At 45.7% G+C, this 13946-nt stretch overlaps 1 protein-coding gene across 4 annotated transcripts in view; it reads right to left on the bottom strand.

Annotated features, from left to right (window-relative positions):
- The window catches only part of ZRANB1 (zinc finger RANBP2-type containing 1), a 64163-nt gene that overhangs the window by 11803 nt on the left and 38414 nt on the right, over positions 1-13946 (bottom strand). For all 4 annotated transcript variants that reach the window (XM_083149445.1, XM_083149443.1, XM_083149446.1 and 1 more), the window contains exon 2: positions 7531-8367. In XM_083149445.1, coding sequence (XP_083005571.1) covers positions 7531-8326 — 796 coding nt within the window. In that variant the 5' untranslated portion in view covers positions 8327-8367. The remainder of the gene's footprint in view (positions 1-7530; positions 8368-13946) is intronic.

Below are 13946 nucleotides of genomic sequence, written 5' to 3'. Positions count from 1 at the left end.
TTAGGCATCTAGTACTGTAATATTTTGAAGATGTCCTTTTATCTTTGTCTGTAATGGGTCCCACGTGCTTGTTATTGTATCCGGGCAATTGTTTGTTAGTTTCTGCCTCTACTTTGTCCAATATCTATTGCATATTGTCAAGTGATTTTATAAATGAGGTCTCAATAAAAATAAAAAATGAAATACATTTTCACTCTATCATATGGGTTGTTACAATGTACGAAAATACTGAAACACATTACTGAGTTTCTGATAGTTCCTTATACTTAAGGTTTGTTTTTACTATAGCCTATTGCTGGATTGGATTAGATTAAAGTGGCTGTATACAATTGGGGATGGATAAAGGGGGGGCACTGCTGACTGGGAGTACAGTGAGTGAGTGTGCGCGCGTGTGTGTGTGCACTGAAGGTAGTTTGGATAAGAGTCTGTCCCAATGCAGGGTATATCCCCCAATGCCCAGGGTGGATGGAGAACGGTCTACGCTGAGAAGACAAGCCAAATGCAGTGTCAGGGTTTAGGCTGCAGCCTTGGAAAGAATCTCACTGGCCTTCCCCCCAATACAGACTCCCACCACTACAATCCATCATGAATGCAGCTGTGAGGTTTATCTTCCTCGTCAGACGTGGAGAGTCTGCAGAACTGCTGTCAGTCGCTCCATTGGTTACCTGTATTCTACCGTATTCAATATAAAATACTTTTACACACAAGGCCATAAACCAAACTACTCCAACATACAGCTCTTATCTCTAAATATCTCCCAACCTGACCTCTTCGCTCTTCACGTGTCTCATCCACACCAGTTACTCGCTCCCATTCACAAATACAGGGCTTTCTTCAGGCTTCACCCACTCTAGAATCCTCTGCCATGCACAATAAGACTCTCCTCTTGTCTCCAAACTGAAAACTCTTCAGCGAATTTATCAGATGCCAGAACCGCCCACATACCCTTCATAAACTTCTCCTATCCAATCACGTCCCCACTGTACAGTCCACAAATACCATCTCCTTTAACACCTTTTATCCTCCTGACCAACACTGCTGGGTCACTGTATGACATCGCCCAGTGGTTCCCAATCTCTGTCCTCAAGTACCCCCAACAGTTCACGTTTCCAGGTCCCCACACAGAATCACAAGTGAAATAATTAGCTTTAATTGTGGATCTTAAAATGTAAGAGTTAGTAATGAGTGCACCTGCCGAGTGACTCTGTCCTCAAGTACCCAACAGTTAATATTGTCTGAGGTTGGGAGGCACCGGTATAGCCCATCATAAACATTTACAAAGTGGTGGACCATTATGCAATAAATGACAGCTAATCCCTATAGAATGTTAACTTGCGAGAAGGGCTTTCCTATCGTTTTGATTGTCTGTAACAATGCAGTCACTGTCATCAATTAAAAAGCACAACGGAATTTGCTGCGCTATGTAACAACTGGTTTATAAATAAAAAATAAATAATGGATTTTGAAAATATAACAAGAGCCAAAGATATAAGTGAATTTATTTCCCTTTAAGGTGCATACACATTAGACTAGATTATAAAGGGTACGCAGGATAATAATCATTGTTAGCAATATATTCAAGCATATGGTCTAGTGTACACACTATATGGTTATAGATGCGTTCTCCCACAGGCCGCTGGTGCCCCCGTAATCTGACTGTATAGTCAGGAGTGAGCCGCATGTGCAAAGACCACATGCTACTGGATGGGAATGCAGTGTGTTCACATTATGGGTCTAATTCAGACCTGATTGCAAAAGCAATTTTTTTACTGAAATGGGCAAAACCATGTGCACTGCAGGTGGGGCAGATTTAACATGTGCAGAGAGAGTAAAGGGGCCTACACACAGGGTGGTTTTAGGGCATTTTCTAAGTGATCTCACTAGATTGCTTAGAAAATGCCCCTACATCTCTCAGGGGCCATAGCGATAGCGATGCGTGGCCCTATCGCTATAATATCCAGCATTCTGGATAAATCTAGTAATGGTCGGTGTCAGGGCCAGTGTTCTACCTGGAGAACACTGGCCCTGACAGATCGCTCAGCACACATTAGATTTGGGTGAGGTGTGTTCAAACTGAAATCTATATTGCAGTGGACGGGACGCTGTGGAAAGCCATCCCACCCTGTCGCTCCTCGGCCGGGCCCTACACCCTGTCGCTCCTCGGCCGGGCCCTACACCCTGTCGCTCCTCGGCCGGGCCCTACACCCTGTCGCTCCTCGGCCGGGCCCTACACCCTGTCGCTCCTCGGCCGGGTCGTAAACAATGTGCGGCTTTTCAGCTCAGAGCAACTCAAACGGCAAAACTGATCTTCTTTCAGTTCAAAATCGCTCAGTGTGTGTATGGGCCTTAAGCAAGAGATTTGGACAATCTAGTCAAAATCTCAGCATGTCTACACCCACTTTACTCTCTCTGCAGCATGGTTTGTCAATTTTGGGAACACATTTGTCCTGCGATGAGATCATTTGGAGCTCCGGGGAGTTCAAGGGAAACCGATCACTATATTGTATCGTTCACAAGTCATCTAGTGCGTACCCAGTTGTAAACAGGCCGCCAAGTGTTGTACTTTAATATTTACCAAGTCCATTACTCTTTCTGGTTCGCACTGGAGTCTATAGGTTACTGCTCTGCTCCCTGCATTAATTATAGTTCTATCCAGGGCATCATATTATAACCTAGGGCAGCTGTAATAGACATCTACCCAATGACATAAATACAGGACTGAGGGGGCTACAATATACCATAATGTACCTAATGAATGTGTCCGGGGGGCATGTACAAAGTGCCATATGATTACCTAGAGCCGCATCATGGGAAGTGTCCTCAATGCTTTCCTGCAGCATCATGTGCCATCTACTTGGGACAATATAATAGAATTCTATTGGATGCGCTTTAGGTCTAGAACCGTAGGTGGTATGGAAATGAAGGGAACATACACACTGCTCAGAAAGTGCACCTACAGGCTCATTCATGTATACATTATTAGTGGATAAAAGGACATTTAGTAGATTTAGGGCCACATTTATTAATGGATTGACCCAGTAATTATACATTTCTCATCACCACTTATAAAGGTCTACCACAAAGCAAGGAACGGATATAGCGCACACTCTGCAATACCAGGCACTGCTACCCAGCCATTATAATCTCAGCAGTCTAACAGAGCAAACTCCAGGTTATTGGCTTATTTCCGCTAACCAGCGCCTGTGTGACCTCGTCCCTGGTGGGTCGCTAATACTAAGCCCCAACCACACTCGCTGATCTGCTCTATGAGCAATACCGGCAGTGTTTCCCTCTGAACTACTGGGCAAACAATATATAACTGTGCACACCGGCAGTTATCCGTAAGTGATACCGTTCAGTGACGTCACCGGGAGCCACTAAACACATGGGGTCGTTGATGCATAGTTAGCGATATTGGGGTAAATTTACGAAGATGGGATTTCAGTTTCACATGGGATGTTGCTATGGGCAGCCAATCAGAACCTTCTTATTCATTTAGCACCCTCTAGATCAGGCATGTCCAACGTTGGCCCTCCAGATGTTGTGAAACTACACATCCCAGCATGCTTTGTCACAGTTTTGCTATTAGAGATTGCTAAAACTATTGCAAAGCATGCTGGGATGTGTAGTTTCACAACATCTGGAGGGCCAACGTTGGACATGCCTGCTCTAGATCATGGGTCCTCAAACTGCAGCCCTCCAGATGTTGTGAAACTACAAATCCCAGCATGCCTTGCCACAGTTTTGCTATAAGGGAGTGTTAAAACTGTGGCAAGGCATGCTGGGATTTGTAGTTTCCCAACATCTGGAGGGCCGCAGTTTGAGGACCCATGCTCTAGATAGAGGATAATAGACGGGATCTGATTGGTTTCCCATAGCAACATCCCATGTGAAACATCCCATCTTAGTAACTAGCCCCCATTGAGTGTACACACTAGAGTTTAACCCTTTGAGTGCCAACACTGCTGTGATGTGCAAAATACCCACTAACAATGCCAGCACTCGCCCACAGGGACTGTTCTTTTTTGGCGCAATGTTTAACAAAACTTCAACTAATTGACTTTAGATCATCTGCCAGCAATAACGAGGGTGACTTGTATTCCTCAGCCCTGGCATTTTTAGCGGATATTTTGCACATCTCTCACGGCAACCTTGGCACTCAAAGGGTTAAGGACATTGCTCGCAGTGGGGCAGATGTATTAAGCTTTAACAAGAGATAAATCCAACGGTGATAAAGAGAGATAAACGTCCAGCCAATCACCTGCTAACTGCCATGTTACAGGCTGTGTTTGAAAAAAGTCAGTAAGGAGCTGATTGGCTGGACATTTATCTCTCCTTATCGCCCTTGCATTTATCTCTTGTTAAGGCTTAATACATCTGCCCCTGTCTGAGAAGGAAGCGGTACATCTGTCAGAACAGACTTAGGTCTACAGTCATTAGGTCGACCCCGGAAGGTCGACTGCCCCCAAGGTCGACAGGGTTAAAGGTCGACATGACTTAAGATCGACATGGGCCAAGGTCGACAGTCATTAGGTCGACATGAGTTTTTCACTGTTTTTTGACCCGAATGTCTTCGGGCACGGTGCCTTGCTGCGCTCGGCACACTATTTTATTCTCCCACCACGCCCTAGTGGATGGTAGGGCATGAAATACCGCCTGTCGGCACGCGTCGGCTCAAAAAAACAGTGAAAAACTCATGTCGACCTAATGACTGTCGACCTAAAACCATGTCGACATTGGCCCATGTCGACCTTTAACCCTGTCGACCTTGGGGACAGTCGACCGTCGGGGTCGACCTAATGACTGTTGACCTAAGTCTGGTCTGACAGATGACCGTTTCCCTCTGAAGTATATTTACATTTCTAGTCTAGTGTATATGGGGCTGTACATTTTAGCCTCTCACTAGTGTGCTGCCCTCATGGGGTTCCGAACCCCGGATTTAAACTTCGTATTAGGGACCCATCAGGGTTTCATAAACAGGACTTAAAGACCAATTTTAGCACACACAAACCAGCGAGATACATACAGCATCCCGTGGTCATAAAAGAGACCCAAATAGCCAGATAGTGGAAATACTGACAGGGGCTCCAATGGCACACTAATACACCCCCACATCTCCCTTGTAGCAGACTAACCCCAAATCTCACCCCTTCCGCAGCCCGACCCATACCCTCACAGCTAGTGCCCAACCTTCCCCTCAGCGCTAGTGCCCGACCTCTATTCCCTACCCACATACTTAACGATCGGGATCCCAGATGTTGGTTTCCCAGCGTCGGGATCCTGATCTATCTAAAAACGTATTTGCTAAACTCCTCCAGATCCCAATCCTGAGGTAATGAAGGGTTAATACTACATTTACAGATACTACGTGTCACCACTCTACTTAATGATACATCTACTAGGCAAGTTCCCAAATTACTGTGTTATGGGCACATCAAAAAATGTATATCTCCCTATACATAGTAACTCACATTAATTTATATCCCTGACGATGGTTTAAAGACCCAAAACGCTGGATCTACCGTATTAGTCAGCTGTACATTGTGTTGGTCCATGAGTGCCACTCACTGCTGTTGTGAGAACATAGGTTCTTCCATTAATTTTTGAATATGTTTTTAGATGTGTAACACATACTGGACTGGAGATCAGACACAGAATGTAAATACTTTCATATAGTAAAGATGATACAATTACAGTGACAAAACTGGAAGTCTGGCTGACTGATGACCCCCATCAGTATAGGTGTACGGCTGGGTGGACACATACCTGAGGAGCCAGCCAGTCATATCTAGGAGTCAACCGGCTCTATCGGGACAGGTGCGAATCCTCTGACATTACTCACAGTGATTTTTAGGCAGGAGATTGCCTTACTGGATATGCCCAGCATTATTGTACACCCATTGGCAATCAGTTGTTAGATGCTGGATAACACACCGGGCCGGCCACCTGTATGAACACCACATATAGCCAGGGCACAGCGTCCACATGTCCTGCACTGGAGGCGGCGTATCTGTGCGATGCTAAGAACGGAGCAGACGTTTGGCTGAGGATTACATAAGCACAGTCTCCTTCCATGTCCTCTCCAGCAGCTGCTGCCCAGGAGACACAGCACCCAGCTATAAATAAGCACTGGAGGCCGGAGAGCGTGGCTATAAAAGTGGATTCATGGTCAAATTAAAATGTAAATAAATAATCCCCCTACATTCCATGGGGGGGGGGGGGGGGGGGGACGATGACACACAAAATAAACAAGATTTCCCTTTGATAACGAGGCATCAGACTAAGACAGCTTGTTTTAAACACGAAAAAAATGAAAATCCATGGGCCATTAATATAATAAATGTAAGAGCAGCCCACACGCTCAGAAGCCTGGCTGCGCTGAATGCACTTTGCACAGCAGACCGGTGACTCATCCCGCTCTATTTATAGAGGGCCCCAGACTCTGATCGCTGCTCAACACAATCATTGTGCCGCATTTTCCCATTCTCTCGGCACAAGCACATTACGTGGGGTAAACATCTGCATGTCTGCCAGCCGAAACATCCAGCGCCCAACAGCTATCGATTCCGGGCAGAGGTTCCCAGTGAACCTTCCCCAGTGAGCAGGGGAGGAGTTGGTGGATTAAGCTGCAGCCTCTTCAAGAGACAATGACAGATGAACCAGATGTTTGGCCTGTAGAAGTTGGCTAGGGACAGAGAGCCGCCCTTTAAGACAGGCATGGCCAAACTGTGGTCCTCCAGCTGTTGTGAAACTACACATCCCAGCATGCCTTGCCATAGTTTTAGCATTCCCTAATAGCAAAACTGTGGCAAGGCATGATAGGATTTGTAGTTTCACAACAGCTGGACAGCCATTGTTTTTACAATGCCTGCTTTAGGACCATGTAATCCATAATGTAGCAGTGGATTATGTAAAAGGGCAGTTATAAAATGTTCCCGGGTGTGTGTGTAGAGATGCTGTCGGCAGGTTGACACTTATAAAGTTGACAGTCAATAGGGTGACAGGCCACATGTTAACATATGAAAAGGGTCTACATTGTGAACAAAAGCAACAGGTCGACATTAAAAAAATGCTGACATGAGGTTTCATACTTTCCCATCCAAGTGGACAGCACTAGATTATAATATAGTGTGCTAAATGGTAAACTTCTACAGTGCCCGTGTCGGCCTCTCAGGTCGACTTTTTCCATGTCAACATCTTGCTTGTGTCCAACTTTTGACCATGTCAACCTTATGCAGGTGTCGACCAATAGTGGTCAACCTACTGACTATTGACCTTTTTAGTGTTGGTCCCATGACCCATATACCCCTAACAGCGCAAGCATTGCAGTCCCTGGAACAACGTTTATTAAGGAATATTGAAACCGTTAAACATACAGTTGCTATGGTTACAAAATGAATTTTTCATTTGACATCAACTTTTGGTTTTAGGCCCATTAGCTCTCGATGACAAATAACACCATGAAACATAGGACTGAACTGTAAATTGCACGTTCTGCAAGAGGGTATTGTTGGAAGATACATCACTTACCCACACACGCATTCAGGAACAGCCAGTCCGTCTTTCTCATGCGGTTTTTGATTTGCTTTAGCTTTTTGAGGTCCAGTTCCAGCTCATCCTTGCTACCCACTGCCCCGGCTAGCTCAATCCTTTGGAAGTCCATCTCGGAATCCCGCTTGGACATCGGTGGCGACCGCCGCTGGCTGTTACCGCCGCTGCTGCAGCCGCCTCTCCAGCGAGCGCGGTCTTGCTCGTTAATAATAGAGGATGCCTCATCCGTATTTGCCAGCTCTATAGCGTCCATGTTGTTGGGGGTGGGGTGGTCGCACACAACACATTTCCTTGCTTTGGCACCGTTCTCGTACGTGCAAGCAGAGCAAGTCCAGTGCTGACCCTTAATGTTCAGTTTATTGCGGTCATTATATTCCTCGCACGGGTCGATGGGGCTGGGAATGGACCGTATACCTGATCCGGAGGACTGTGGAGATTCCGTGGGGCTACGTGTCCTACGCTGGGACAAACACTGAGTGCATCGGATGGCCCTAGGCCAGTTCAGGTAGGTACACATTTGACAGGACCACTTACTGCTATTTTCCATGCTAAATGAGGACTTTACGCGTGGCCTGGCGCTCGAATCGGGGCAGATTAAGGGACTCCCCCCGCCTCTTTCTATAGTACCCACATTGGGGGTGCTGCCTTTGAATGGTTCCTCAGTGATGATGGCACCACTGGGTCTCTGGGCACGGCACATGGTACACTTGATTGCAGATGGCCAATTCTCGTAAGTACAATATTCGCAAGCCCACTTTATGCCATGCTCCGTCATCGTAACACTTCCAGGAATGGACGGCTGTATCTGTCAGGAAGCTGGAACACAAAGAGAAGGCTCTGGTAAAAATAGGTGAAGAACAGATAAAAGCTTTTCATGTTAATTGCTCTAAGATGAAGAAAAAAAAAATCTGTTCCATATTCATAACAAGTATTCCCCAAGCGAGGGTAAACATTATGCATCTCAGCAGCGAAGCACATGACACCACCCCAAACACTCCAGAATACAGGATATGAAGGTATCCATGTAAACGTGGGGGGTGATTTGCCTTAAGTCCTCAAATCAAGCATTGCTTTGCTGTGATGGGCTGGTCTCTGGTGTACAAATATGAATGTTGCAAAGGCAGCGTTGTTGTTGGATCCTCACATGAGAGATTACAGTTCAAAACTACCGTTAAGACTTCATCCAACCATTTCTGTGCGGCAAAACCGCTTTCGCTTAAGGTGCCCATACACTAGTAAGATTTATCTTCAGATCTGGCTGGTTGGAACAAAAACATGGTTATGGATAAGTGACAGTTTGTCAGTTTTCCAGCATTTCCAAGCAAATGGTCAACTGTCATTTGCTCTCATCCATAACCATGTTTTTGTTCCAATCATTCAGATCTGAAGATAAATCTGCGTGTGTATGGCCACCAACAGCACGGTCACCTGAGAGACACAGATTAATGACGTGCTTGCAATGCCTTATAAATAACAGTTCTATACAATGAGAAACATGACAGAGGCACTGTGTAAACACCAACGTGTAGGTATCGCCTACGGGGTCAAGACACCAGTGGCATGACCAGAGCACAGGGGCACTATGCTTGTGATGATGCCCTACACACAAGCTCCCACCTATAAGACTTTTCATGTCCTGCTATGGAATGCACCACCACATTCAATTTGAACGCTCATCATTTAACTACTTCCCTGGATTGGTTACATCAGATGCGACAACACCAGGCTGGGCTTTGCCTGACATGGTCACATGTGATTCTACCATTTAGAAACACCCACAGTGTTGGAAGATGATATTCCAGCAGCTGCCAGCCCCACTGCTCCCCGGTTCAGCCCCTAGTGCTTGCAGTGCAGCTAGTCACTGCAGACGGGGCAGCCTCACGCCACCCATCCTCATCCCACCTCAGCAACGAAAGCAATAGCAAATGTGCCCTCATACATCTGGCCTCAATACACAATGCATCACAACATGTCTGGTGCAAGTAAGCCGCCAGGTCTCGCACAAAACATGTCCGACACTAGCAGTCTCTCACAGGACCTGGCGGCCAGGTGGGGTTCAACTACAACTATAGGGCCTTATTCTAGTTCACTCTCTTACAAAATCCTTCTTCGATGGACAAAACCATATGCACTGCAGATGGGGCAGATGTAAAATGTGCAGAGAGAATTAGATTTGGGTGAGTTATTTTGTTTCTGTGTAGGGTAAATACTGACTGCTTTATTTTTACACTGAATATAGATGTGACTTTGAAGTAAAACCCCACCCAAATCTAACTCTCTCTGCACAAGTAACATCTGCCCCACCTGCAGTGCACATGGTTTTGTCCATCTAAGACTGATTGTGTCAGAAAGCGTGAACTAGAATAAGGCCCACAATGTATGAGGACGCCTCTAGTAATTAATGACCTCACTGCCATCACTAGTCCCAGTAATATGAATTTAACTCATTTGGGGATGGGGCATTTAAATCAAACTTTCGAAAAAACAAGAATTTGTTTGGATGCTACAGGCAACACGACCACTTGTCCTTTTTAGAAGATGTGACAAATGTTCTCCACAGTGTAATGTTGACCAGACTATTTTAGTTGTATAGAACACTATAAAAGTACAAAACAAGGCGCTGTCAGAGTCAGACTGGGAGGACCAAGCGGTTAGAATCCCAAACAGTTCTAAATACTTTCATTTGTAACCTGCAAAACAAATGTGCAGAGACCGTCTGCTGCTTGGATCACTTGCAAAAACCTCAAGTCAAAATAAAGTATAAATATCCTGAGATGAGCAAGGCTAACGGGTCTATAAACACTGCGCATTAGCTGCCTCTCATAACAGAAACTACCGCCGTGTGTCTCCTGCGGGACTCTCTGCCGTTCCACAATGCTGTAAAACTTTGTTTTTGATTTTTTTTTTTTATAAAAACATGAAAAACAAGGTATTATTGTTGAATACACAGTACAGTGGATATTACAGTGCATGATACTTTGATTCGCAGGCTTGCGAGTCCACCAAACCTCGCCTTGCGAATGGTTTCCTGGCACAGTAACATCCATTCACAGGGCAGGGGAAACCTCCCACATCTTTCAATTGTCGCCGACCATCAAAAGTTGTGGAAGGTACAGGCATATAAAAGTGACTTTAAAGTCACTTACATATGCGTGTACGCTGGGAAGGAAATGGGTGGGCAGCTGACATCCGGTGATGTCAGCAGACCCCCCCCCTCCCCCCGATTCCGACCTATTCAGTGCTGGATGTGTTTTTTTGCCAGGGTGAAATGTTCCTACCTGCCGAAGACCAGGTGAATTGACGGAATAGCCACTAATCCACCTGCTTTTGACGGAAACCCAGCCAAATCCAAAAGGTTATGGTCATGTTTCCGACCATCTCAGACCGTATTGGGTCAGAAAGGACGGCACCAGGTGAGTAGCAGCAGCTTACAAGGCACAGTCCTCCTATCCGCCGCCTCCTGTCACTACCCTTAGCGCCGCACTCACCTGGCTCACCCCGGCTCCGTACAGCCTCCAGGGTGATCCTACCGCCTCTCGCCGCTGTGCTCATTCTGTCCCAGCGCCGGTCGGGTGAGCATCAATCAGCGACCAAATCAGACATCCGGATTTGGTCACTGATTGGATAATGGATGCCGGATCCATTCCGGCTAAATAATATCTAAAGGGATCCGGCATCAATTGAATATACCCAAGAGATATAGATATATCGTACAAAAACAGTGTGTATGCACTATAGCGTTTGTCAGGGAGTTCAAGGGAAAAATTGGGATGACCATGGCACAGCTAACACATCGCCTAATGTTTCCCCAGCTTAAGTTGCAAGTCTGCTGTGCAGCAAATGGTGCGATTTGAGGACAGATGTATGCGGACACATCAGCAGCAATCCCACCAATACAACACAGATTCCTGGTATTAAACCAAACTTATGATCCCATTACGGCGAGGCAGCAAGGAAACACCCGGTGTCATCCATACTCCTGCGGTCAAGACACATTTATATAAAGCACTTTCAACAGGCTTCCCTGCAAATAAGAATGTTCTGCATGCAGGGAAATAAACACTCCAGATACACATCACACCTTAATGCAAACGTCTATACAATTCTGCAGTCGCCAAGCACATTAACATGAGCAGAAAGCCTATCAGGTGCAGAGTGAGGCTGCGACAGTGCCATTACTCTAACCCAGTGCAGACTTTTAACAGAGGTTATTATATCTGTACAGAAAAAGGAAAGGGCTGACCGTCCCAAAATAGTTCAGGAGTGTAGAATTCTGTGTCACAATGTACTTGCAGACTAGTACCGTCATCCCCAGCTTCCAGTAAGAAGAGCTTGTGAGAGGGAGGGACGCCAGCAATGATAATAAACATAACCCTATCATTACAGGACAACTCTTCTATGTGCATCAGTAGGAAACTGTGGTTACGTCTAACTTCTTATGCTACAGGGCCCAAGTATGACAATCCAACCCATATAATAAAGGACCAGAACGTTAAGCCAAAATGAAGTGTACAGGTTATTTATCATTTAATGGATTCATTCTAGGAATGATTTACAAGGATTTGCTTATTTGTATAATGTAACCTTAAAAATGTCTGTACAGAGTATGTATTGTGCTTTAATCACTTTGTACTACAAGCGGAACTCCACATCCGCATACCTGCTAACATTAGGCGTAGTGCTCGTATTGACCCTAGCAGTGCCAGGCACACAAGTACAATAGTACTAGAATATATAGATTTATAGTTTAGTTATACAAGCTGTCCTATTGGAGATCAAATACACAAGCATACGGACTTCCACATACTCCCAGGTACACGCCAGTCAAACATTAAGGCCCCCATACACTACTGTAAGTCACAGCCGATCCCCCTTCAACCGCCCCGGCAGCTGGATGACATACAATGCATGGTATGTGGTCCTTCTGCATGGGATATATTGTATACGATCCCATACGCAGATGCGCAGGGGGACTGCGCATTGGATCAGAACCGGAGACAAAACTCATACAATTTGCTACTTTACAGCCCGATCGGTCAGAATAGTATGAAAACTGCCCAAACCCCACTATTTTTCTGTCAGCTTTTAAAAAGGTGTCCCGTACACCAGGGCGATTTTCTGGCGATTTGGTCACTTTCATCCTATTACGGCGATAAATTGGATGAAAATGGTTCAAATCGCATGTTTTTGACAAAAGGTCCGATGCAATCCGCGGTCCAATGAGCATTGCACTGGGGCCAGATGATTGCATGGACTGCACTATATATCGCATCACCAAGCCTTCCTGGCATTCTTGGCTGGGATTGCATACAACACGGACCTTATTCTGGTTCATGTGCACCGTTGCACAACGTTTCTTTACTGCACATGTGCTGGGTGCAAGCAGACATGGCGTACAGAGTATTTGCCAGGTGCTCGCAGGGGGGGGTTCAGCTGCCCGCCATGTTCCCCTACAGAGCACACCCGAGAGTGTCTTAGTTCTGTGTGCAGATTCCACATCATTCAATGGTCGACGTTGATCGAATTACCATATATACTCAAATATAAGCCTACTTTTTCAGAACATTTTTTATGCTGAAAAGGCCCCCCTCGGCTTATACTAGAGTGAGGGTCCCACTTGAATCAGTAAGTTTTCACCAGTTTTTTTTGTTGTATAATTAGGTGCCTCGGCTTATATTCGGGTCGACTTATACGGTATGTGGGTTTGGCCCCGTAGGCTGCCAATGGATGTTTATGTATCCATTCGCAGCTGTGGGGGCAAATTTGCCCTGCGAAGAGGGGCGGCAGCATGTGCGAGTGGCAGGGGGGCTAAAAATGACACGCAGCGCTGCAAACTTCGCAGTGCTGCGTGTCAGCCAGAATAACCGCCTACATTTTATGTGATAGCAGGAGACTTCTACCAAGCGAGAAGCTGCCCTAGTTTATGGGGCACCTTACTGTACCAGTTGTTGTAATATGAACACAAAACCAGAGCACCCAGCACAAACCCACATTAACAAGGGAGAACATACAAACACCACAAAGATTAGCCCCCTGGCTGACTATCAATCTACTGACACTGTACTCAAGCGCGATATAGAATCATACACAAATCATATACAGGGTGCCCATAATTACACATCCCCTTTTCAATGCCATCTGTACCTAGATCCAAAAGTAATAATGTCTCCCAAGTTGGTAGGGAGATGAATAAAGATATGAGGAGGAGGAGTCTATTCTAGTGCAAAATGTCACTGATGAGGGGGAATATGTACGATTCCCTTTGTGTTACACTTATGATATCCATCAGTCTATCCATACACCTAATACACTGCCACAAAATCATAGTGGGCACCATAAGAAACTCCAAAGCTTCTTAGGATTGTTGCATCTACAACATGGCAGGCAACAGACAT

The sequence above is a fragment of the Crinia signifera genome, chromosome 6 (genome assembly GCF_055691185.1).
Source record: "Crinia signifera chromosome 6, ASM5569118v1, whole genome shotgun sequence".
Taxonomy (NCBI): Eukaryota; Metazoa; Chordata; class Amphibia; order Anura; family Myobatrachidae; genus Crinia; species Crinia signifera.
This window is presented reverse-complemented; position numbering and strand designations above follow the sequence as displayed.